The following is a 26,552-nucleotide window of genomic DNA, read 5'->3' as shown; positions in this document are numbered from 1 at the left end:
TGGAGATTCTCGCGTGGTTTCCTGGGGGCGGGGAGAGACGGGCGAGAGAGGCGGAGCTAGCAAATGCTGTAGCTGTCCAAGTCCGCCCCCTTTTTCTATGGACTCAGTGGGAGCCCTCGCAGATTTTCATTCCCCACTCTAGAACAGGGTAAGTGGTTTTAAAACAGTCCCCCTACGTGTTCAAGCCGTGCACTTCTACTGCGCTTGTCCAGACTGAAACGAGCTTGATTTTGGCGGCGCTGGTGGCTACGCGCTGCACCAGCGAATAAAGAGCTGCTGGCCTCTGTCTTTCCCCTCTAGGGGCCGCAAGCTCCTCCTCGGTAAATCACCTGTGGAGTTTTACCCATCTGGCTTGAGGGTCCAGCCTTGGTTTCTAGTAGGATGTGCGTTTCAGCCCCACACCGCGGGGCGCCCGTTGGCACTGCCCCTGCACCCTCCTGCCCACCACCCGCTAGATTTTGGGGACGGCCAGGCCGAGGCTTGGGGGTTTCCTGCGGGTGCGCGCGCGTTTGCTGCGTGCCCCTGCCCACCACCCATCTGTGGGAGTTGGTTTGTCTTCAGTTTCTGCAACTGCAGGGGGCCCGGAGCTCTTTCTGGCTGACCTCCTTTGCTTTGCCATCAGATTTGCCATCTTACTTTTGAAGAGAAATGTGTAGGGTTTTTTTTTTTTTTTTTTTTTTGACCTTTTCCCTGTGATCGCCCTCACCTAGAATAATCTTCAAATAAAAAAAAATTACAAAAACACCCAGTTAGCACATCGTTGGATGTCTACACAGTTCCTCCAGGATACTTATCTCAGTGACCATGGACTGTGTGTTAATGATTGAATCATTTAAAGGCCAAAGTTCGGGCTGTTTGTGGGCAGCTAGTGGACATGGCTGTGTAAATGCCTGGGCAACAGCAGCAAATCCCACTGATCTCTGCTCTCCAACAGTGGATTTGACCAATTCCATCCAATCTTTGCATCAGAGAACCTGGAGAGGGTTAGAATTATCTAGTCAGTAACTCCTCCACCCTCTCTTATCAGAAGTGGGCACTGAGGTCCAGAGCAGCAAGCAACCTGATGAAGTCACAAGCCAGGAAGAGACTTATCCTTAGAGACTTATTCACTTTTAATTTTTTAAATTTCTTCTGCGTTAGGAATAATAAATAATGTGATTACCCGAGTCCTTCTGGATCAACAGCAGCACATTATATAATGAGTGATTCCCTTTCCAAGTTTTTATTTTTTTATTTCTTGCTTAAAGTTTTTATTTAATTTTACTTCTGCTTTTCTCTCCTAATGTGACTTTGCTCTGGCTTTGTAAATTGATCTATGCATTGCATATAAAATAAATTTCTAAGATTTTCTCTGTTCCCTTAATTTTTAGAAAATAAATTTCTAAGATTTTTTCTTTTTTATAAATAACCTTCCATTTTCTTTTTTTTTTAAATTTTTATTTGTTTATTTTTAGAGGGGAGGGGAGAGAGAAAGAGAAGGAGAGAAATGTCAATGGGCGGTTGCTTCTCATGCACCCCTCCACTGAGGGCCTGGCCCACAACCCAGGCATGTGCCCTGACTGGGAATTGAGCCAGCAGCAACCCTTTGGTTCACAGGCCAGGCGGGTACTCAGCCACTGAGCCACACCAGCCAGAGCTATCCTTTTAATTTTCATTTAAACGTAAAGGATTCAAGTGTAGCATGGAAAAAGATCACTATTTCAGGAAGAATTTTAAATTCTGAATTTCCTAGATTTGCAAAGTATGATTGGCAATGTTTCGTAGATTAACAAGTAAAAATTAAAACCAAGTTACTCTTGGTGAAAAATTTTAAAAGTTTATATTTGAGAAATGGAAAAGCCTATTTGACGTACAGTTTAATTTAGAAAAGCACAAGCAGTGTGGCAGGACTGCTGACTGCACATGATTTACTCGAAATCACAGAGCTTACTACGTGCTGGGGGTCCTGTGACAGCTTACCACGTACTGCTGCTGTTAGTCTCCACAAGGACCCTGTGCTAGGGACTACGGGGCCCATTTTACAGATAAGGAAATTATGCCTTTTCCTGATAATGCCATGTATATTTCTATCGGACCCTCTAACTTAAGGGCATTTGACATACCGTATTTTTCAGACCAAATGACACACCGTACCATAAGACGCACCTAGGTTTTAGAGGAGGAAAATAGGAAAAAAATTTTTGAAGCAAAAACTGTGGTCCTGCTCTTGCTTCCTGTGACCCCGCTCTACCACTCCCCCCACCCCCAGCCAGGTAAGCTACATTCAGACTATAAGACGCACTCTCAACTCTCATTTTCTTCCCAAATTGGGGGGTGGTGTGTCTTATAGTCTGAACAATACGGTATTCCAAATTGTAAGCAGATACCTTGATCATAAAATACATAATCCTACCTGCAGGTTAGTTGAATTTCATATTTGTAAATCTTTCTCACTATCAGCATAATAAAGGACATTCCTAAGAAATTAAGGGTCCTTTCTGCAAACATTTCAAAGGGTGAGGTGAAAAGATTGTATAGGAAGGAAATAAAATCTTGAAACAACATCTAGGGTGTAGCACTTGGGATCTAGCTTTGCTTTTGTGTGACCTTGATGATTCTCTTAACCTCTTAGAATGTTTTCTCATCCATAAGATGGATGATTTTACATACATACAGTGTTAATAACTGTTGCTTCTCTACCCATTGCGAAAATAGGTATATCAATGGATGTGAAAGATGTGCTTTTTAGAAGAAATTGGGTATTGCAGGGTCTTAAGAATTAATCATAGTTGCAGTTGTGTGTTATTTCACTCTTTTTATTATACCTTCTGACACAGCACCTGTATTACGAGGCAGATCAGGACCCTGTGGGTAGCTGAGGGGGTTCAAACGCAGGGCGTATAGATTGGATCCGGGTCAATCATAATGGCAACCACTCCGTGGGAAATAAGATCTCCAGAAACAAAGTAGAAGACAGAGCTGTCAAGATCAAGGCTGTCTCCTTACAGGCACCACAGGGTTATGTGATAGTTTGGGTCCAGGCAGGGTATCTTCTAAATCCAGTATTAAGCCTGAGCCTCCTCCTTGCTTTGTTCTTTTCTCCCAATTTAGCAAATGTCAAAATGTAGGGGGGAAAATATATGTGCTAGATATTTTTGACAGATTCTATTTCCGGGCAATTTTGCTTTTATTATTGCCAGTTTTTTGAGGATAGTGATGTCTGTTGGTGAACAGACAGGTGCGAGGGCTTGAAAGAAATGAATAGGTAGGAAATGGGGAGCTACTGAATGTGGGAAAAGAGCTCGAAATCCTACACGGTATGTGTGTGCATGTGTGAGAGAGTGGGGGTGCGCAGCAGCTGGGGGTGGGGCTGAGGCGTTTTCTCTCCTCCCTGTGTGTTCCCTGAGATTAGCGCAGTGCCTCCCTTATAGTTAATGTTCAAGAACTAAATGTTGAATGAATGACAGCCAGTATTTGGTATTAATGTTTTGTTTAAATCATTCTCTAGATTGTGAACTCTTTGGGGCTAAGGACTTGTTTTTATAACCAGACTCCTGTAAATAGTGTTTTGATAACTCAAAGATGATTATAGAACTACAGAATCAAGAATATTTTAATGGAAAAGGAATTGGAAAGGAGAACATAGATGGGAAAGGAATAAGGGTGTCAACTGTGCATGGGAGTGAACGTTGGCCAGGTTCTGTAGTTGATGCCTGCCATGTCTCTGCCCCTGGGTGGGAGCGCAGTGTTAGGTGAAAAGGCTCAGAGAAGTCAACTGCCTGGCCCAAGGCCACATAGCCAGTTATGATAGAGCCGCCATTCATACTGAGAGCTGTCAGATTTCAAAGCCCACACTTTTCCTAACACTGTGCTGAAGACAGGAAGGAAAAACGAAGTTGTGTTCTTACTTCCAGAATGGAAAACTCTGATCTAGACAACTTTTTCCCCGTTCTGTTTTCTTTATATTTTCGGTTTCTTGTGTAAGAAATGCCCAGCCCGAGTGAAGACAGAAGTACAGTAGTGAGACCGCGGAGTCATCTCTGCACAGGCCTTCTCACCCTCAGGGAGCTGCCCCACAGCGCTGCTCTTAGGTTCAGGCCTTTCGCCTGCTTCTGCCCCGGTTTATTGGAGGGCTGCCCTTCAGGATTACGTCATTGCTAAACAACCTTTCAGCAGTGGAAACTTTGCTTTCTCCTCTGTGCTGGGTACTATATGAAATCACTTGAAAAAAAGGTTTTCAAAATGACACGACTTTTGACTAATTACATTAAGAACTTTCCATTAATAACACCATCAACATGCTTTTGACCCCCCTCCCCCATACATGGAAAGACATCTTCTAGGAAGCATGGACTCTGTTCTGAGTAGCCCTGTGTTGGGCTTCAGTACAGTGGAAGTCTGAATTCTTTCACCTCAAGTCCTAGTTTCTGCAACTCTTTGAAAAAAAGACTCTGAGTTTTTATTTTAACGTTAACGGTGGTAAGACAGAAAGGTTAACTGGAAATTACTCTTGCAATTTATAAAAGAAGGCTTGCAAAGCAGTGTTTTAGTTTTCAATGTTTTTCTTCGTTTTTAAAGTGAATGAGCTTCATAAAGCCAAGTGTTTTGGATTGATAAATCTCAAAAACTTAATGCTAAGAGGAAAGAGCAAGCTGCAGAATCAAGTACAGTGTAATCCAGTCTAAATAAGTCTGAGCCCTGGCTGGTGTGGCTCAGTGGGTTGGGCATCATCCCACAAACCTAAATGTTGCTAGTTTGATTCCTGGTCAGGGCACATGCCTGGGTTGTGGGCCGGGTCCCTGGTTGGGGGTGTGCGAGAGGCTACCGTAGATGTTTCTCTAACACATCAATGTTTCTCTCCCTCTCTTTCTCCCTTCCTTCCCCTCTCTCTAAAAATAAATTAAAAAAGATCTTTAAAAAATAAAGCTTGAAAACATGCAAAGAACATAGCATATATTGTTCGATAATACATTCACATGTAACAGTGGGATAACATCATGCCTGGGAAGGAATGGTGAGCACTGAGTTTATGGCAACAGTTACCTCATGGAAGGGTGGGACAGAAATGGATTTGGGGATGGGTACCAGAGGCTTGTAATGTCTACAATGTTTTTGGTTTCTAAAATGTTAAGATTTGTTAAAGGTAGGTGGGAGATGAATGTGTTTATTATAGTCTTTGTAATTCTTTGTGTATTTGAAATAATTAATAATCTAACAAAAGAAGATCTATTTATTTAATGTTATTAAAGCTCACATTAGCTCCTAAGGTTTCCAAGATGATGCAGCCCAGGCTTATACAAAAGGACACCTATGATATTCATTATATTGTACCTATCCAGATGTTTTTGTTTGCATGTTTGATTCCCTGTTGAAGGCATTGAATCACGACAGGAAGCAATATGAAGTATTTTGCTTTGTAGCTGAAGGATTTGTAAGATGAAAGGTTTTTAAACATGAAATGAGATCAGTGGTAAGCTTGCGATTTAAATTGACATTTGAAAAATTGTTTGATCTGACCCTCCAGGGGAAAGAAAACATAGTGATAGCCTAGATACAATAGGACAGTATGTTAATTTTTTTTCCTTAGTCTCCAGATCACCATGGCGACTGGACAGAAGTTGATGAGAGCTATCAGAGTTTTTGAATTTGGTGGACCAGAAGTGCTGAAATTCCAGTCGGATGTTGCGGTTCCAATTCCAAAAGACCATCAGGTGGAAATAATTACTTAAAAATAGACAATAATCACAGAGCATGAGGCTCTAGCACATCAAATGAACATTCAAAAGAAACAGACTCACAGTGATTGTAAAGACACTGAATTAGGACACAGTTTACACTGTGTGTATCTATGAGCTCTGACAGAGGTAACGTAATTCTAATAGTGAAGTAGATCTAAGAAAAGAAATAATGTCTTGTTTTAAGGGTTTTTTGAAATTGAGAATCATCTGTGCAGAACAAGAGTTGGCTTTTTCTGAATGGAGTCACAGGGAGTTGTGAATAGTTATTCTATTGCAGATTTTCCTGATTTTTATTTTTGTACATTAGGAAAACAATTTTCTTCTCTGTGCCTATTTTCCACATATGATTTAAGAGACTTTAAATGTAGAGCTTCATCATTTCCACTGACTTCAACAATATACTTTTTCAATAAAAATTATGTATTTTTATTACTGCACCTTCTATGGCTCCTGAGTCTAATTTCCTTAGCAAGCCTTATGACAGTTTTCACAATCTGGCCATAACCTATCTTTATAGATTTATTTCTTATCACTCCTTCTCAGTAGATTGCGCTGTAATAATATCAAGCCTTATTCGGTTTCTCCATGAGGCCCTTTTGTTCCTTCTGTCTTTGCACAAAATAGTCCTTTAGTTGAAATATAAGTTTTCCCCCATTCCCAGAGAACTTCTGCTCATCCTTTAAGGCCTGGTGCAAATACCACTTTCTTTGAAATGCCTTCCCTTACTCTTACAGCAGAAGTAATTCTGTATTAATTAAGGTAAAATAAGCTTCTGTGGTAGGTGTAATATCAAAATCTCAATAAATCAATAATAGAAAATTATTTCTTATTCACTAAATCCCAAAATTCTAAAATGTTGGTGGGTAGCTCCCCTCCAACAGTGGTTCAGGGACCCAGGCTTCCTCCATCATGTGGCTCTGCCTCTGTGGGCACTTGTCCCCTGAGGTCACCTCAAAGGGCGGGAGCCCGGTGGGTTGCCGAGGATGGTCTTCATGGGTCAGGCCTGGAAATGGCTGTCATCGCTTTTGCCCACATTCCCTTAGCTGAAACTCGCTCATGTGGCTGCTCCTAACTGTGAAGGAGCCAGGAAACAATAGTTTTCCTCTGTACCCAGGAGGAAATAGATTTATGAGCTCATAGAGGTCTCCGCCACACATCTCAAATATTTCCATCACTGTTTTCTCAAAATGTTTTTAATATTGCACATAAGCCATTCGGTCTTACATTTTTATTTATATGTGGGTTTGCAAAACTGGAATGTGAGCTCACGGAAGGCAAGGTTGCCCCTCCGTTTTACAGCTCCCCCAACCATTACAGTCCTGGCATAATGCTGCAGTGCCCTGTGTAAGTACTACGCTGTCATTGCAGGTTCTAATCAAGGTCCATGCCTGCGGCGTGAACCCGGTGGACACCTATATTCGCTCTGGTACTTACAGTAGAAAACCACTCTTGCCCTACACTCCTGGTTCGGATGTGTCTGGGGTAATAGCAGCTGTTGGAGATAATGTATCTGCTTTCAAGGTATTACATTTTTAAATTATTTCTATTTTAGCTTAATATTTTTTCTTAAAATATTTTAACATAGTTTTCAAATGTGTTTGTATTACGTATTACACCATTTCTGCCACTTGGGGGACTCCTCTAGTAACCAAGAAGTTACCTTTTAGCCAGAGGCCTTGCTTGTTTGCGTTGTTGAGAGTAAGTGCAGGGTCATTTCTGTATCTCCACACCCCCATAGGATGAAATGATGAATGTTTTAACAGAAATATGTAAGGAAAGAAAACAAGAAAATTATACTGTTTTCTAACTCTTGATAATACGGAAGCCAACATAATGTTTTTTATCCTCACCCGAGGAGATGTTAGAGAGAGGGGAAAGGAGGGAGAGAGAGGAGAGAAACATTCATGTGAGAGAGAAACATCGATTGGCTGCCTCTTGCATGTGCCCCGAATGGGGACAAGCCCGTAACCCAGGCATGTGCCCTGACCAGGAATCAAACCCAGGACCCTTCAGTTTGTAGGATGACACTCCACCCAACTGAGCCACACTGGTGAGGGCACAAACCAATGTCATTTTCAGTACTTTTTATAAATTTAGCTTCACAAAGTAAAGGGAATGTAATTTTTTTGGAATAATAGTAAAAATGAAAAAATGCAAGGTCATTCTACGTTTTCTGAGCTCAGACTCAAAGGGAACAAGGTGATGGAGTCAATGAAAATGTTATGGTCACGGCTTTTGTTATTTATATGCCAAAGGACTTTCAATCAGAGAGAGTATATTTATGTTCTAGCATCTTTCCTCATAATTCCTTGACCTGCTCAACTTTGGCCACTCACTTACCCACAAGTGGACTGAGACTGAGATGATTAACAGGGCCCCTGAACAGGAAGCCAGGCCCATTTCTACAGCTTCCCCTCCTCAGCCCGAGGCAGCCTGGCTTCTGCCCCCACGCCCCACTGAAGTGATTCTTGCTAATGTCACTAATGGCATCTATACTGCTGGAGTTAATGGGCCCTTTTATGTCATTATCTCTCTTGACTTTTCTGTGACATTTGACACTCTCAGTCACTTACTTTTTCTAAAAAAAACCCTTTTCTGCAGCTTCTGTGACATGTTCCCCTGTTCTCCTCCCCCCTTCCTTTCTGAGCATTTTTTGTCAAGCCTCTTGTTCTCTGGGTGCTCCTCGAATCTCGAATCTCCGCATTGCCCAGCACCCCCCGTCCCTGCTTAGTTAGACCTGTGCGTTTTGTGTTGTGCGCCTTCTTCGTGATGATCTCAGGCGCACCCATATTTTCCGTTGTAACATGGATACTTTTTGCTTAGAATTTTTTTATATAAAAATGTCTAACTGTTTTACTGAGGCAGTATTTTAAGCCCAACCAAGTGTTAATCACATAGAAGAACTATTTCCTATTCGTACATAAGGGGCATATTATGAGTTAATTAGCTAGTGAACATTTTCCTCATACTTAGGATGTTTCTCTTTTTAAAAATTTTTATTATTTTATTATTTTTTGTATTGAATAAACACTTTAAAATTTTTTTAATTACAGTTGACAGTCAATATTTTATATTAGTTTCAGCACTATAGCATAGTGGTTAGAAATTCATATAATTTACAAAATGATCCCCGAGGTAAGTCTAGCTACTAAGCTCGGCAGGCACATTTAAATGGTAGTGGCTGTTTTAAATTCAGTAGTAACTTAAAAAAGAAGCAGCGCCTTAGTCACACTAGCAGCATTGCCGCTGCTCACTAGCCCCAGGCGTCCGGTGGTTATGCTGTTGGTCGGTGCAGGGGCAGAACATTTCCATCCTCACAGAAAGAGTGTGGGAGACCACGGGACCCACATGGTCATTCTCCAGAACTCCTTACTCAGTGTGTCGGAAGCTGAGCTTGTCTTTTCCTGCTTCATCTCTGCTCCTCTCTCGTGTGACTGTTGGTGACTTCTGGGGTTTGAGGCTTGTCTCTTCGCTCTTCCTCACTGAGTTCCCCCTCGTTAGAACTGTTTTTTCTCTCTCTCCATTTCTACTTTCTGTGGTTTAGGTTCTTTCCTAGACCCTTGCCTCTACTTCTGTAGTAGACCCTTACCTTACCACCCTCTCTCCTTCCTCTCTGAATCTATCCTTGTTCTGTATGGGTATTTTCTAAAATGTAATTCTGATTGTTTTACAGTTCATTCTTGCATTCATTTTGTGTAGATTTCAGGACATTGTTGAAATTGCTTATATTATAAAAGAGGACTATTTTATGCTCTCTCTTATCTTTCCATTCATATCTCCCATCCTTCTCGCCCTGCAATGTAGTAATAACTTTTTGTTCTCCTCTGCTTAGCCCATGCTTTTTCATCTCTGTTTCTTTGTTGATATGGATTGTTCTGCTTGGCAGAATTAAACTGAAACTTATAAACACGGGTTCAAGAGATTTTACACTCCAACTTTCATTTCTTTTCTTTTTATATCTCAAACAATTACATTCCATACGTTAGACTACTACTTACTCTTTGCGAATGAATGCTGGCTTCTTTTTTCCTGCCACTATTCCTTTACTTACTTAGTTTTCTTCACCCAAAACGACTCTTCTCAATTCTAGCTCCTAAATCTTCTATCCTTCAACACCTACCTCAAATATTAACTTCTATTCTTGATTCTCTTAACTTAGAAGTAATTCCTTTATTTTTCTTGTATCTATCTTTAATGGCTCATCACATTTACTTTGCTTTGTAATTATTTCTGTGTTACTTCTCTTTTCTTCGAGTTAAGGATGCTTGATACTAAAGAGAGTGTCTTGCTACTAATGTCTTTCACAGAGCTCAAAGTAATGCTTTCTGAATAGTGGATTCTTGGTCAGTGTTTGAATTATACTAAAATTAATGCAACTTGTTTTTAAGCTGTAAAAGTAGGCTTAATCTTAACCTAGTCATACCTGACCATTTACAGGTGACACTGTTCATGCTCGTCTTTGACTCCTAGATGCCTGTGAGTCTTGCTAGCCTACGCCCTGCCGCAGAGTGCTGTTACTTTTTCAGACTCTTAATTACAGGACAGATTTAAGTGTGCTCTGAGCATTACTGTCTTAATGTTTTGCTTATTTCTAGGAATATTTTCATTTTTTCTTTAAGGAAGAGAAGTTAGGGCAGCTGTGTGTATGGACAGTCTAATTTCCCTGGGGTGCAGGTCACACCGGGCAGTCCTACGATGCTTTTGCAGTGCGTTGTCTCACCCCCATTCGTGCATCTGCTCTTCAGTAGTGAGGGCCGCATGGATGTTGATTGAGAGTTTGCTGTTCCTGGTGCTGGGACAAGTGAAGACGCCAGTGCTGGCTCATCCTTCTCACAGGACCAGGCACAGTGTTCTGCTTTTGGTGTACACATGACAGATGAAGGAAATATAGGGGTGAAGAAATCTACGGAAAGGATTTAGAACAGGTAATTGCTGTGTGAAGGAAACCTTACTTTTTTATTTTAAATCCTCACCTGAGATATGCTTTTTGATTTTTTAGAGAGAGGCAGGGTAGTTGGGCGTGGGGGTGGGAAGGGAGAGAGAAAGAGAGATACATCAATGTGAGAGAGAAACATCAATTGGTTGCTTCCTTAACATGCCCCGACTGGGGATCGAACCTGTAACTTTTTGGTGTACCGGATGATGCTCCAACCAACTGAGCCACCTGGCCAGTGTGAAACCTTACATTTTGGTTTTTTCTCCCTAGTATTTTGAGCAAAAATAGTTTTATTAAATACCATTTACTAACTGCTTGATCTGAGCAAATTACAGAATTTCCTTTTCCCTCAATTTTCTTATTTGTAGGGTGGGGTTAATTATAGAGAAAATAAAAGTACTTACCTCTTATGCTGTCATGAATATCAAATTACATAATATTCCTAAGACACTTACCACAGCGCCTCGCGCAGTACACTCTCAATAAAGGTTCATTACCATTGTCATCGTTATACTGTTCTGGAGGCTTGCTTTCCTTTTACTTTTTCTATTTCTCATAACTTTTCTTCTCACTGGTTTCCATTAATAAAATACTTAAAATATTCAGTAGTTTGAAGTTATTTTTGTGAGACCCTGAGATCTAGAAAACCATGTAAATACTCATTTCTTATAAGAAAGATTGCATTAAAAAGGATTGCAGCCCAGGGTGATCACTTCATACGTTATATGAATGTCTACGCACTAAGTCGTACTCCTGCAGCTGATGTGACATTGTATTTCATTGTACTGTATTTGAGGAAGAGCGTTCAGAAGGATCATAAAAAAAGATTGTACCCATTTTGATGTCATTTTTAATCCCTGACGCACATATACATTTACTGCCTCCCCCAGAAAGGTGACAGAGTTTTTACTACCAGCACGGTCTCGGGGGGCTACGCGGAGTTTGCTGTTGCGGCCGGTGACACTGTTTACATGCTGCCGGAAACACTGGACTTTAACCAAGGAGCTGCCATTGGTATCCCATATTTTACCGCGTATCGAGCTCTGCTCCACAGGTAATAACACCCTGTCGACCAACTAGCTGACAACAAAGGAGGGCAGTGTTGGTTGCTTTTCTTCCTACCATCTGTCTATCATTTCAGGGTACCGTTTAGTTACCATTAAGCTTTTATGAAGTGGAAGCTGCTAATATGAGAGAGTGTTCTAATCACTATTGATACAAAAAAGAGCAAAACATTGTCTTTGTGTTCAAGGTGCTCACAGCCTAGTAGGGGAGGGGACGTAGGAGTGGTAACAGTTATACACAATATGGAAAGTGCAGCGATAGGGATGTTCATAGGGCTTTATGGGATCACAAGGGATGTGCCTGTGGTGATGAGATAGGTCTTCTTGGCAAGGTGTAAGGCTTGGGTTATTTTAAAGCTGTATTTGAAAGTGATCAGAGGGAATTAGCCCGGGGAAGCAGCTGGGAGGGAAGAGGGCATTCTGGACAATGGGAATAGCTGACAATGGGAATGGGGGGAGGGGAATCACAGTATCTGGGAGAGCTGTAGAAATTTGGTTTTGCTGGATAGAAGACTCTAAGACAAAGAGTGACAGCAAATAGGTGATCTCAATGAATGGTAGCTGGCATCACTGCATGTGTAGGTTTCAGATTGTGAAAGCCTGATTGCGGAGCTCTACCGTTGTTCTCTAAGGGATCCGAGGTCACGAAATGTTTCATTCAGGAGAGGGAACGTGTTTGTGTTCTATTGATATCACTTAGCAGCTGTGCGAAGGATGGACTTGACCACAGGAATGGAGGAGATGGGAGGGTCTTATACGAGTATCATGTGGGCAAAATATTTCTGGACCAGGTCAAGGATCATGGGAGAATAGGTGGAGAGGAAAAGACAACCATTTAGGGTATAAAATCAGGAATATTTGGTGACTGCATGTGGAGAGTCAGGTAAAGGAAGAGTTTAAGAATACTTCTAGCTTTCTAGCCTGGGTAATGTTTATCTGTGACAAAGAAAAGGAGGGAAATGTTTCAGAGGGAAGCTGAGTTCAGTTTGAACATGAAATTAAGACAGACATCCTAATCGAGAAGGCTAGCAGACTGTTGGAGAAGAGTCGTGAGCTTGGAGGCTGGAGGCATACATCTGGGGACATCAGCATGTGTGAGAGTTGGCATGAGGAAAACGACTGAAATCCCTCAGGGAGTAGGAAGAACAGTAGAATGAAAATAGAACCTTAGTGAACATCAACATGTATTGGTGTGGTCCGAGGTAGTGGACAGAGTCCCAAGAAAACCAAAAGGAGTGTATCCCAAGACCAAGAGAGTGTAGAAGTCAGGGTGTTTGTCAAACACCTGTTCAGCTCACGGGCTCTGAAGACAGAAAGACCTGTCTTCACCTGCTACTAGCTATATTATCTTGGTCAAGTTACTTCTCTGTCTCAGCTTCAGTTTCCTGATTTGAAAAACTAACAGCACCTACCTCAGAGGGGTGTGGCAAGAATTAAATGAGGTAATGTATACCTCCTAGTATGGAGCCTGGCACAGAGTAAGTACTCAATCAGTGTGGGTAGTATAAGGGGTAGTAGTTGATTTTGCTACTGAGCGGGGAGGCCAGCTGTCAAATGCAGCAGTGAGGTGTGTTTGGAAAACAAAATAACAGTTGGGCTTAGCAATTAGGAGATCATCGGTGACTTCAGTCAGATTATTTTCAGCGGAGCGGCGGGACGGGTGCTGATTGAGTGGGTTGAGGGAGAAAGAGTACATCGATTCCTTGAATGGAGTCTACTCTTAAAAAGTGGGGGGAGACAGACAGGAGGGAGTAGAAGAGTACTTGTGTGGGAACAAAAGGGTTTTTGTAAGGATGGACAAGGCTGGAACGTGTTTATAGTTGACAAAGGGTCCAGCAGAGGGGGAGAGGTGAAAGGTTTGGAAAGGTGGGGGAGGGTGGCGTGTGGAACGAGATCCTTCATAAGGCAGGATGGAAAGGACTTCGGACGTATGCAGAGAGATTGGCTTCAAATATTGAAGGACAGCTTATCCATCAAACCTAGAAGATACAAAGATGGTATAATTATGGAAAGCATGTGGGTAGGGGAGGTGCAGTGTTGAAGGAACTTATATGTGATTGTCTTACTTTTCATAACTAAGTGGGAGGCAAAGTGGCTCCAAAATGCACATTGTCATGTGATTTTTTCCAAGTCTTAGCCAAATTATTAAGGCAGTTAGGTTTCAACATTAATTCAGGGCTATACTATTGGTGGCAAAATAGAATAGTGCAAAGGAAAGGGAAACACTGGAGAGAAAGAGCGGTTGGGGTGACCTGCCAGGGCCCAGGCTGATGAGGGAAGTCAGTGAGGCCAACAGCTGCAAGTGGGCAGAAAGAGATCCGTCGAGAGACAGCAATCGCTGTGAAGTTGAAGGAAAGGTTTGGATAGAATGTGGGTTGCAGAATTAGGATAGGCGATTGTTGTGATAATATTGGCTACTGTCGCCTGATATTTTCCAGGTAGAATGGAAGGAGGTGGTTACTAGGTTTAGCCCTGGGAGAGAATGGCTCATGTGGAGGAGAATTCAGGAATTGGGATGGAAAGTTTTCTGCCTGGTGAATGCTGAAATCTAGATTCGGGCTGGCTTTGGGGTGGAAGGAAAAGCGTACATGCCAGGTACTAGTTTCATTGACTAGGAGGGAGCAGGGGACAACAGCTTGGAAGGCCAGGCCAAGGCCTCAGGCCCCTACTGTGAGCCCCAAGGAGCTAAAAATAAAAAATCTGATAGGGTCTGGAGACTCAGGGAAGAGTTCCAGTTAAATCCAAAGGCAGTCTGCTGGCGGAATTCCTTCTTGCTGTGGGAGAAGTCTGTTTTTTGTTCTTAAAGCCTTCAACTGATTACATGAGGCCCATTCATATTATGGAAGACAATCGGCTTTACTCAGAGTCTACCAATCTTTAAATGTTACTCTTATCCAACAAACACCTTCACAGAAACATTCAGATCAAAATAATGTTTGACCAAAATCTGGCTCCCTGGCCCAGCCAAGTTGACAGATAAAATTAACCATCACAATGCCTCCACACAAGGATAGAAGGGTCATAGCAGTGGGGGTCCAGGAGAGGGTACCCCCAGAAGATTCGCCACCCACTGCAGCCCCAGGGATTTAGGAGAATGTGCTTATAGTGTTTGAGGGGTGGTTTATAAGATTTTTTAAAGCATTCATTGGGAAGTATTTCATATCCTACAGTATAACACTAGTACCTGTTCCCTTACATTTGTATTTTACCTTTTAAAATGTCACAGTGTTTTAGTAATAGTTATCACAGTTTATCATTTGAAACACTTTAATTCACTACCTTCAATCCCCTTATCCCAAGCAAGAGAGTTGGAGAAAGCTTCATTTCCTGCCCGTAACTGCCATTTGCCATTTGCCTCAAAGCTGCTGGCACACAGCCTTGAGCGACTCCAGATTACTGTGTTCTCACCCCCAGACTGAGCATCATGTCTGTGTGGCCACCCCTGTTGTTCTAGGAAGTAGGAGATCCTCTCTGGGAGTCCGATCTGGGCCACGCCACAGCTGCTGGCTTGTGATGCTAGCGCCTGTCCATCTGGAGTAATAAAGGGTCCCCTATCCGTCTTGCTGAATGTTCCTTGTTTTTTGGGGTTTTTTTTCTGTATAAGTACTGTTTTGTTTTGTTTTTTATTTTTTTCAGTATATTAGAAAAGCAGTAGTGTGAACCAGAAGTAACACACGTATGTCATTTCACCAGAAAATCTAGACATTTAGGGCTGACACGGGAACCTTCGTGACAGGGTTTATTGTATTTCTTACACGCTATCATTGCTGACTGAGCATTGTTTTCCGAAATGAGAGCTTAAAGTCTGGTGCAACCTGATGTTTGAAGGCACGGAAAAGTAAGAATGTTTTCTTAAATAGTCTACCTGCCAAGTTTACTTGGGCAGTGCTCTCTGCCACAGAATCGAGACTGGCTGTAATGACCCTGTTTTGAGGTGCTTTCTGTGGGAATCAGTGAGGAACTCCAGTCCCTCTGGCTTTGGCAGTCCCACTTTACCTGCCTGCGAGGACTGCAGCCTCTCCGAGGGAGCACTGTGACGGGACCCCGCAGCCAGCACAGTGCCAGGCTCAGAACAGGCTCCAATAAACACTTGTTGAATGAACGAAGAAATGAATGAATTAAGGTTTTCTTTTATCTGTGGCTCTGAAGAATCATTGTTCGATCTTCTGGAGCCTGGAGACTATCTCACCATGAATATCCTCTTTGGGCAAGTGTTAGCTGGACTGCAGGTAGAATTTCCTTGGGAATAATTAAAAATGTGTGAGCTTAATGAGCTTTGCAGTGAGATGACAAACCTATGCTTTCTTTTGCAGCGCCCGTGTGAAAGCTGGAGAAAGTGTTCTGGTTCATGGGGCTAGTGGAGGAGTAAGTACTTTTTTAAGTTTATTTTTAAATGAGCATTCATTTGTGGGTTTTACATTTAAGTCAGTTTTATAAATATAGTCAAGGGTGCATTTTCCCTTTATGTAATAAAGCTTCTTTAAGTTCTGTCTTCTGAAGGTGATTCTTTGTCATTAGTTTAGCATTTCTTTATTAATAAATTCAACAGATTACCCCACCAAAATGTGTACATATTAGGTTTTTCACCAGTGTTGAGTGTGGTCCAGGATAAACTGGCTTTGTTTTTGCCTTCAAGTGGCATATGTTGTAAGACTATTCATTTAGAATTTTAAACAGTCCTTTAAGGTGAATATTAATTCCATTTTTTCTTACATAAAGAACTAAGGTTCATTAAAGAGTTACATGTGTTGCCCCAGGCAGCATGCAAAGCCACACTGAATTCTTTGTCCTTTCTATCTGCCTCCCTGCCTGCCTGCTGTGCTTTGATGACATTCATGGAGTGCCAAGTATGCAGCTGTTTTCTTAACTCCACAGCTCATGGCTTAACCTGCTAATAGGAAGGTGTGGGGGAGTGAGTACCTGGAGCTTACAAAATAAGCCCTTTAGTGGAGTCACCCAGTGCAGAGCTGTTAGAAACTTCTTCAGGAAGCTGGCTGTCAACCTGCCTTTGAGGAGCTTAGAGAAAAGTTAGAGCTCTGAGGGCAGAATTTAACAAAAAGTCCTTATGACCTCTGTCCTGCAAGTAGAGGGTTTGGAAATTTTGGAGACACGAGGGCCAGGTGGCTCACCTTGAGGAAGGTGGTTAACGCTTTCGGAGCACTATGTATTCTGGGCAGTAGATCGTCTCTGGAATAAGAAGCGGCATTCTGAATATGTGAATTTACCTTTAAAGGTGGCCAGGTACGACAGAGAACTCACTCAGTGCCTCGTCTGGTGCCTTGGACAGATGCATCACAAGGTTTCATGCCCAGCTTCCTGTGCATCTCAAATAGATGAGTTCTGAAAGATTCCACAGATCAGACTATTTACTGAGAAACACCAAGGTTGTCCTTCTGGGGCCCAAGAAAATAGGACAAATATACCTTTTCAAGAATTCCCATTGTTTACCTTGACCAAAGAGGCTGTTTTGCGGTTCAATTTAACCCTAAATAACTAAAGGCTCTGTTAAACATAGATTTATTTAAATCGCTTGGGCTTTTCGAGAGCTAACCCTGTACTCTGAAATTTCAGTAGGAAGGGGAGAGAAATCTCTTCATTCCCTTTTACACTCTTGTGAAAAGCCCCGTCACTTCAGCATGACTTTTTTTTTAAGGCCAAACCCACAGTGTTCTCGGAGCTGGCTGAGCTGTTAAATCCTCCGCTGGCGGGGATATAGACAGGCGACCTGGCGTGTGAGGCGCTTCCGATCCTCCCTGCGCTGTCGGAGGGAGACAGTGCTGGGTTTTTCTTGTTTCTGTTTGTACGTTCTGTTCGCATTTAATTCAGATTCCTCTGGGATTATGTTGTGTACTTAAACTGATGTGCAACTTATGAACACAGCTATTATCCAGATCCTTTTGTGGGGAGTGCCCTATTATAGTGTCAGCAAAATAAATAGAAGAAAAGTGGCAGACATATCTACTGAGGGAGTATGGCGAGTGTAACTGTTGACAAGAATAGAGTAAACAGGGCCTTGAAAATACCGATTAAGTGTCCCTTTAAAGTAGTTAGAGCATAAGGGGATAAATTCACATTAGCTTTTAGGTTAAATGTGGTTTTATTAAAAAGTCTTTTTTTTCAACTGAAATTTCTAATTGCAAATTAAGTAGTAAAGATTGACTTTGCTAACCTCATAGTGTCTAGTATTCTCACTCATCAGACAGCGAGTTCCATGTTGCTTTGCTTAAGTCAAATTCCTTTCATAACCCCATTGAGTTCAGGCTTATTGTGCCCGCATGCCATATAATCTTTAAGGTCCATCTCAGGCCTGGGAGTTTGTGATACTGTTAAAAGTTTTATTAGGTTCTATCACCATTTTTCATTTTACTTCTTTTCTGTCATGCCCAGTCCATGGTGACTTTTGCCTTCCTCTACATCAGTTGTTGTCAACAAGGGGTGATGTTCCAGCATCCCTCTTCCACCTTCAGGGACAGTGGGCAGTGTCTGGGTCATCTTTGTTACTGCATCTGGGTGGAGGGTTCTGCCATCTCGTGGGTTGCAGCTAGATACTCTGCTGAACATCCTTCAGTGCACGGGGTATCCCCACAACAAAGGATTACCCGGCCCCAAATGCTGACAGTGCCGGGTATGAGAACTGCTGCTCTACATGTGTGTGCCATTTTCTGTACCGTTCTTTTGGCATGTAATCAAACATGTATGGCCTACTATTTTATTTTAAATAATTGCTTATATCTGTATTTCTAAAATACTTTTATTTCTTCTTTATATTGTATTAAGCACATTTTTTTTCTGGCAACCCAGTAGCCTGGTTTATTTTCATTTTTTCATCTAATCCCATGCTCATACCTTCTGTACACGGACAAGCCTCAGGTTCATTATCGCCAGCTCTAAACTCTTTCTCGAGCCCATACCCACATCGAGCTGATTACCGAACATCACTGGTTTGGTGAGTGTTACACAACTCAGCACGTTCAAAGTGAATTCTTGATGCTTTCACATGCTTGATCCTCTCTACACTTCCTCACCCCATTCATCTACATAGTTAATCTGGCCAAAGGCCTAGGAGACATCCTTGGTTTTTCTCTTTTCTTCACGTCCTACAATCTGTGAGGAAGGCCCTTCAGTTTACCTGTAAACTGCATCTGATTTTGTTCTTCCTCTCTCCAGTGCAGCCACATCAGTCCAAACCAGCTTCACCTCTTACCTAGACGATTACATCAGTTGCTGACTGGTCTTCCTACCCTTATTTCCCTGCAACCCTCTTTCTGCCTCTCAAATAATTCGAGTGTTCTTTTTAATGACTAAGTCAGATCATGTCTGACTTAAGCTCTCTGGTAGCTCTGCACGGTTCTTTAATATAACCCAAATGTTCACCCCCAAGGCCATGGGTGCCTTGGCCTCTCTGTGCCCCTCTGGCCTCTCTCCACTTTCTCCCATGTGCCCCTCAAGCCACATTGTCCCTCTTTCTTTTGAACACCCCAAGTTCATTCCCACTTCACCAGGTTAGCCATGACCATGCTGCCTACAAAAGTCTCCCTGTGGCTTTCCAGACCTTCATGTGGCTTGTCCCTGACTTCATTCGGGCCTTTTCTCTTCAGAGCAGCTTCTCCTGATGACCTAGCTCACTCCTCTCCCAATCTCTTTATAACCCAATAGGCTGTTTTTTTTTTTTTTCATACTTTTTATTTTCTGAATTTACCTTGTCCAGGTATTTATCATCTTCCCCCATCTTTAGAATGTAAGTTTCTTGCGTGAAGCACCATGTCTAGCACAGAGTAAACACTCAATGAATGTCACACAGATGAATAAATTAACTTGCCCATGTGCCTGTCTCTTCCACTTAAATGATAGAGGCCTTACATCTGTTATACAATATTTTTATATGTAAAATACGAAGTCAGTGAACATATTTTGATCATTTTTAAACCCTGTACCTTTGTATAAAACAGATGCTAAGTAAATATATTGAGACAGTGGTTAAAAACTCAAGCTCTGTAGTATGCTTCGGTCCAGTGTGTTTCCATCTTTATGACCTGGGCAAGTTACTTACATTTTTTGACTATCCTAAATTGCTTATTAGGTAAGAATTTTACAAACGTGACACATATTAGCGGTGATGGTGGAGCTGGAGAGTACTGTGCCTTCTCCAAGCGGCACGGCGAGAACCACCAATGGTGGGGTGGAGCCTGTGGCCCTTCCCAAGGCCACAGCTCTTGCAGCCAGCAGGTGTCAGCCCTCACATCTCCCTGTGCTTGTGGACTGGTTTGGTGCTCCACCAGGTGTCTGGATTCCTTCTGACAGCCTTATGCAATGGATCAATGAGGATAACCTCAGAGAATTTATATGTGGAATCGTCACCAACCCAGGAAGAATTCAGGACTCTCAGAGCCCCAAAGTGGGGTCCAGCTCACTACTCAGCAATAGACTGAAGGCTTCGGGCAAACTTTAGCTGGTTAACATCACGATGGACAGGCCTGCCATAGGTCGCACCCTTAGGAACAGGGCATTTGTGGCCCCCATGGCACACACAAATCCGATGTATGCCATAACCTTCTTGGCCTTGTATCCCAGCCTGGGTGCTTTATTGGGCCTGGTGGGGCAGGGGTCCCTGTGGAGCGCAGAGCTGGTGGCACTAACAGCAGTGCACCCTGAGAAAGAAGTGCGTCACATCGAACTGCTGCTTCCTCCACCCTGCTGGATGTACTCATAAACTCCCATCCTGGCTCATCTAATGGCTGCGGCCAGACGGAAAGGAAGTGCCTTTCTCCCCAAGTTATTTACATTTCATAGGTTTCACTTACTGTAGAATAGGGACAATAATCATATCTGCTTCATAGGCTTCTTATGAGGATGAAGTAAATAGATGCATAGAAATTATTTAGTGTGGAACCTGGAACAATATAAATGCTCAATAAAAGTTAGCTATTGTTCTTATTTCTTCATTTAAACTTGAAGTTCCTTAACAATAAGGTGTGAGTTAGAAGAACCTAAAGTTATATATATATTATATATATATTTAATAAATGTTTGCAAGGATACAACAATCTAAAACCTACTGGGTTAAGAGAACAAACTAACAGTGGCCAGATGGGAGGGGGATTGTGGAGCTGGGTGAAAAAGGTGAAGGGATTAAGAAGTACAAATTGTAGTTAGAGAGTAGTCACCGGGATGTAAAGTCCAGCATAGGGAATACAAGATCTGTCTGGAAAAGGCCTGGCCATTGTTGACATAACAAGAACAGTTTGTGCAACACTGATGCACCCTGGCAGCCAAGGAGAGTGGGCTGCAGTGCGCATGCGTGAAAAATGACGACCTCACTGTACGAGTCACTGGGGGCAGTAGATGCCACTGAGTGAGCATGTGTACTGTGTGGTCATCACATTCCAAATGACTGAGCAAGTAGAGCAAGCATTCTGCATTAAATTTTGCATTACGCTTGAACATTCCTCCACGGAAACTATTTGGATGATGCAGAAGGCTGTAGCTATGGGCAACTGGTGATTGACAGCTTCATCATGACAACATGCCTGTTCATGCATCATGTCTTCTGCAGAGTTTTTTAGCGAAATATCATATCACCCAGGTTAACCAGTTCCCCTACAGCCCAGATTTGGCACCCTGTGACTTCTGGCTTTTCCCAACACTAAAATCACCTTTGAAAAGGAAGAGATTTTAGACCGTCAGTGATATTTAGGAAAATACGACAGGGCAGCTAATGGTGATTGGGAGAACTGAGGTTCCAAGGTGCCTACTTTGAAGGGGACCGAGGCGTCATTTTCCTATGTATAATGTCTCTTGTACTGTCTTCAGTAAATGTCTCTATTTTTCATGTTACATTGCTGGATACTTTCTGGACGGACCTTGTATAGTCAGTAATCCTGTAATAACTATGGATGGTGCCAGGTGGGTACTAGACTTACTGGGGGGATCACTTTGTAAGTTGTTCTATATGTCTCGCCACTGTGCTATACACCTGAAACTAATATAAAAGATTGGGTTGGCCATAAAGTTTGTTTTTTTTTCCGTAAGATGGCTCTAGTAGCGTTTTGTTGTGTTTAACTTCATTCACAACAATTTTGTTAGATTGTATTGTGACAGCTGTCATATTAGCATGCATTTAAAAAAAACTTATCAAAATTGGTGAATTTTTGTATAGTCATTTTAATATTGAAGGTGGAAGAAAATAAACAAAATTTTTGGCATATTATACTTTATTATTTCAAGGAAGGTAAAAATGCAACAAACACAAAAAAAGATTTGTGCAGTGTGTGGAGGAGGTACTGTGACTGATCGAATATGTCAAAACTAGTTTGTGAAGTTTCGTGCTGGAGATTTCTTATGGGAAGGTTGGTGCATTTGAAGTGGTAGCAATCAAATTGAGACATTAATTGAGAACGATCAATATTATACCATGCGGGAGATAGCCAACATACTCAAAATATCCAAATCAATAAGTTATTGTTGGTGAAAAATATGTCTTATTTTACAGAGAAAATGAACTTTTTGCCAACCCAATAATATTGAGCGTCAACTGTAATTAACAAGTAAAAAAATGTGGACCACCCCCCAAAACAAATACAACTATTGGGTTATATTTTATTTTTCAGGTAGGACTAGCAGCGTGCCAAATTGCCAGAGCTTATGGCTTAAAGGTTTTGGGCACAGCTGGAACTGAGGAAGGACAAAACACTGTTTTGCAAAATGGAGCCCATGAAGTGTTTAATCACAGAGAAGTTAATTATATTGATAAAATTAAGGTAAAATTTTTCTACACTTTTATAAAAGTAAAATTTTGTTTCTTAGGGGACTTACTTTTTTTAAAACTTCTTTTTATCAACCACTCTCAAAGTATTTTTTTTAATGCTTATTTTTTTATACCTATGTGTTTTAATGTTTTAATTTAAAAATTAGAGTTGTCTAATTTTAAACTTTCCCTCTCATTTCTGTCTTGTTTATGTTTACCAAATAAAATTTAGCCTCTCAAGTCTTACAGCTGTAAAAATTTATTTTTTAATGCAAATCATAGTTTTAAGTAAATCTATAGCTTTGTATTTGTACCTGTGAGGTATTCTTAATATTTCTTTGGTATAATTTTCCCATGGAAGGTGAGGTGTCCTGAGATTACAAACTGGATCTGTCTAGCCTAGGGAATCACACTTATTTGTTAACTGGATGCTCCAGGGGATAATCACTGCTTCCTCCAGAGTAGTAAGGTGGCGTTTAATTAGTTGTTGCATATATCCCGTGGCTGCACTAGAATTCAAGCAGATTCTGAGGCTCTCCATTTGTGCTCTAGCAGCAATTTACTAAACTCTGATTACGTCGCTAATTCTCCAACTACTTGCTAATGCTGAGAAAGAATTACAGTTTTCCAGGTACTGATTACCACGTAAACTAGGTCAGTACAAATTGAGGAAGGGTGAGGGAGAGTTTATTACCACTGAATCATCTTGCCAAAAACTGAGTCGAGGCACGCCTTTGTTATATGTCTAGCAAACCTGAAATTAATGGAGTATTCACTCCTGATACCAGTTTCCAAGAGTATTTACAAAAATGGAAAATGGTTAGTTATTTTAAGAATATATTTTTTTTTGCGATAATCTAATTTTAAGACCATGAGGCCTTGTAGCTTCTATCTCTTCTAGTGGTTCCTCCCACTTAGTCTCTCTCATTCTCGAAAACATTCTTTTAACCTTGTAATGCCCCCTCCACCTTCTTTACCACCAAACTTCTTGGAAAAGTAGTACTTACTGTTTTTAATTCCTTGCCTCTCATTGCCTCCCACTGCGATTTTGTCTCCACCCCAGCTTCTTACTCTACTAATCAGAAGTCACTGACAAGCTCGCTCCTCATTGGCAGTCTGCTGCTCTTGTCTCTGTCTTCATCCCGTTTGGTTTTCAGCAGCAATTGACCCTGCCCACACCTCCCACAAACTGGTTCTCTGATCATTTCCCTAACTTCATTTTCTGTCTCCGTCCTCTTCTTATTACTGTAAGGTTGGTGTTCCTCTGGCTTTTCCCTTGGCCTCTCATCTTCTCTGGTGCTAGACCTCCAACCTGATCGACCTGTTACATGCCCAGGGCCTCAGTGAGTACCTATGTCCTGTGGGATGTGGGTGTGCAGCACTGTGTCTGGCCTGGTCTGCCTGCTGGACATTGCCATTCATCTGGTCATCCAAGACAAAACCCACATTTCATTTTTCACTCCTTTCTTTTAGTCACTTTTCTGTCTGCAGCCAACCCATCAAGTTGATCACTTCATTACATCATTTTCGTCTCTGATGAGCCTTTCAAATATATCACTTTTTCTCTGTTCCTTTCACCATTGGGACTTAGTTTAGACTTCATCTTCTCCAGCCTCCACTATTATTCGTAGCTGAGCTAATACAGCCTTTTATCTTCTCCACTATCTCCAGAGTCATTTGGTTCTCCTTAAAAAAGAAACAAAGGAAAAAAAACCCACAAAGGTCTCTAGAAATAACTAAAATGGGAGCTCCACGAGGATAGGAATGTTTGTCTCTGTCGTTTCCTGCTGGACTTCCAGCTTAAACAGCGCCTGGCACAAGAATTAATGAACCCTTGCCCCTAACATCCAAACCCTTTAACGCGGCATTCAGTGTGTGTTCACAGCCTGCACCAAATTACAATCTCCCCTCTCCCACCTCTTCCTCTCCCCTGACCCCTGCCTACCCGGATACATGCTCCAGGCCCACTGGGCTGCTTTCCAATCCCGACTCAGTCCCTACACCTTCGCTTTTCTTTCTTCTGTCTGGACTGCCTCTGCCTCATGTGTATCTTCCTCTTTTTCTTTCCTCCTTTTTGCTCAAGAACCTCCTATCATCTGTGGGACGTTCTTTGAGCATTACAGCTGGTCAGAGTTGTAACTTTTTCTTTCATTATAACCTGCAGTTTATTTCTGCTGATGTGGTTCTGAGCCGCTACATTGCGGCTGTGACTGTGTACTGCCCATCTTTCTCCCCAGCTTTGTTTTGAGCTCCCTGTTTCCATCGTTGAACTCCCAGGATGGAGCACAGTACCTGATACGGGTGTTTATTTTTTTGTTAAAACAAAATGAATAGAAGGTAGATATGTATAGCTTATTTGAGAGCTAGTTTTGGGTGTTGGGACCTAACATCCGAGAGCCCAAGTAAAGGGAGTTGGTGTGGCCCGCTGACTGTAAGCCACGTACAACAAAGCTGAATGCTCACACAAACCAGTCCTGCACACTGAACAGCCAGTGTTCGCTTTCGTTTTCTAGTGCAAATGGGAGCCCTGTAGGGGGTTATTTTTTATTTAGTTGTTTTTCTATGAAAATACATTTTAAAGATAAAACATTTTCAACTAAGAAAAAAGTATTTTGTAGTCAAGTGTGAGTCTAAGCACCTGAAAATTCTAAACAAATTTCATTTTGTTACAGCAATTTATTTTGTATAAATCTTTATCATCTTAGATATTGTGGCTTGTACCTTGGAATTACATCATCACTATATAATTAGATAATTTTAAAACTTGCATTATTAGTCTTAAAAATGTGCATTTTATATCATTCAAAACACATTTCTGTAATATATGGGACAATGATAACTATTTTTTACTTGTTTTTTTAACTTACTCTGCATTCTTTTATGTTATATAGAAATCTGTTGGTGAAAAAGGAATTGATGTTATTATTGAAATGTTAGCTAATGTAAATCTTAGTAATGATTTGAACCTTCTGGCATATGGAGGACGGGTAATAGTGAGTATTCTTGTTTTACCACTTTGAAGTTTTATCATAATTTAACAACGTTTTGCAGGAATCATTAACTATATATGTGTTGTTCTTCATACTAGGTTGTTGGCAGCAGAGGTACTATTGAAATAAACCCACGGGATACCATGGCAAAGGAATCTAGTATAATTGGACTTGCTCTCTATTCATCAACCAAGGTAGGAAAAGAGGCAATTCTGATTGGGGCAACTTGCCTAGTCGAGTATAAGTTAGACCTAGTCATCTGACTAGATGTGTGCATTCAGGATTAGTCCCTAGAAGATAACTAGGGCGGCAATATCATTTATTTCCCAAGTGAGGACACTTTTGAGAGAGAAAGGAGATTGTATTAGTAATTACTTCAGGACAGTAAGTATTTTGCAAATTGATACGGTCTCAGACAAGTTGGACTTATGGTTACTATATCAAGAGCTACTTTTAATATTGTTCTGGACAATTTGACAAAAGCCACACTTTTGTGAGAAACTCTTTATGCTTTCTTAGATTCTGAAAAGATTTAATGCTTCTGAAATCAGCTCATATGTTTCTCTGCAGAAACCCCCTTCCCCACCTTTTTTTTACACAGGAAGAATTTCAGCAATTTGCAGCAGCCCTTCAAGCTGGGATGGAAGTTGGTTGGTTGAGACCGGTCATAGGTTCTCAGTATCCGTTGGAGAAAGTGGTCCAGGCTCATGAAAATATCATTCATAGCAGTGGGGCCACTGGAAAAATGATTCTTCTCATATCATGATTAATTCTTTCATGCATTTCCTGTGTCATTAGAGATTTCTTACTCCAGTTTTATTTACACAATCTTTCTTTAATTGGCATCCATTTGACTCAGTGAGTTTCTTATACTAAAAAATAAGATTTGCCTTACAGATCCTGGGTGTGGGGCGCACAATTTGTGTTATAGCTGGCAATGTTCTTCACGCCTTTCACCTGTGATCAAGTGGCCACAGCAGAAAGCAGAGTGTCGTGGTCCTGGGCATTGGGGTGCACTCCCAAAGTTCCTGATGACTGATCATTGATTTCATACCTTTGACTAAAACATTCTAATGAAAAATAAGACCGTTTGATTTCCAA

General features: G+C 41.5%; 1 protein-coding gene and 1 pseudogene across 3 annotated transcripts; one reads left to right on the top strand and one right to left on the bottom strand.

Annotated features, from left to right (window-relative positions):
- The first annotated feature begins 30 nt into the window (after nucleotides 1–30).
- CRYZ (crystallin zeta) lies at nucleotides 31–26,552 on the top strand. Of its 3 annotated transcripts, XM_053920635.1 has the most exons (10): nucleotides 31–148; nucleotides 2,115–2,252; nucleotides 5,567–5,690; nucleotides 7,086–7,238; nucleotides 11,544–11,707; nucleotides 16,031–16,082; nucleotides 22,325–22,474; nucleotides 25,353–25,454; nucleotides 25,550–25,645; nucleotides 26,053–26,552. In XM_053920635.1, exons 3-10 carry the CDS (start codon nucleotides 5,580–5,582, stop codon nucleotides 26,215–26,217), a joined length of 993 nt encoding a protein of 330 aa, XP_053776610.1. In that variant the 5' UTR covers nucleotides 31–148; nucleotides 2,115–2,252; nucleotides 5,567–5,579; the 3' UTR covers nucleotides 26,218–26,552. The 3 variants fall into 3 exon arrangements, with proteins under 3 accessions (XP_053776610.1, XP_024421321.2, XP_071077043.1); XM_024565553.4 differs by lacking the exon at nucleotides 2,115–2,252 and having other exon boundaries at nucleotides 34–148; XM_071220942.1 differs by lacking the exons at nucleotides 2,115–2,252; nucleotides 25,353–25,454 and having other exon boundaries at nucleotides 34–148.
- LOC123480281 (large ribosomal subunit protein eL15-like) lies at nucleotides 19,505–20,435 on the bottom strand (annotated as a pseudogene).

Source organism: Desmodus rotundus, chromosome 3, assembly GCF_022682495.2.
Source record: "Desmodus rotundus isolate HL8 chromosome 3, HLdesRot8A.1, whole genome shotgun sequence".
Lineage (NCBI taxonomy): Eukaryota > Metazoa > Chordata > Mammalia > Chiroptera > Phyllostomidae > Desmodus > Desmodus rotundus.
The sequence above is the reverse complement of the archived record's forward strand: the minus strand, read 5'-3'. Positions and strand labels throughout refer to the sequence as shown.

Excerpts from the sequence above, each read along its gene's own strand:
- CRYZ (XM_053920635.1), top strand. The coding sequence starts at position 5,580 with ATGGCGACTGGACAGAAGTTGATGAGAGCTATCAGAGTTTTTGAATTT. Across the intron at positions 5,691-7,085 it reads CAATTCCAAAAGACCATCAG|GTTCTAATCAAGGTCCATGC; the intron begins GTGGAAATAATT and ends CTGTCATTGCAG. Across the intron at positions 7,239-11,543 it reads ATAATGTATCTGCTTTCAAG|AAAGGTGACAGAGTTTTTAC; the intron begins GTATTACATTTT and ends TGCCTCCCCCAG.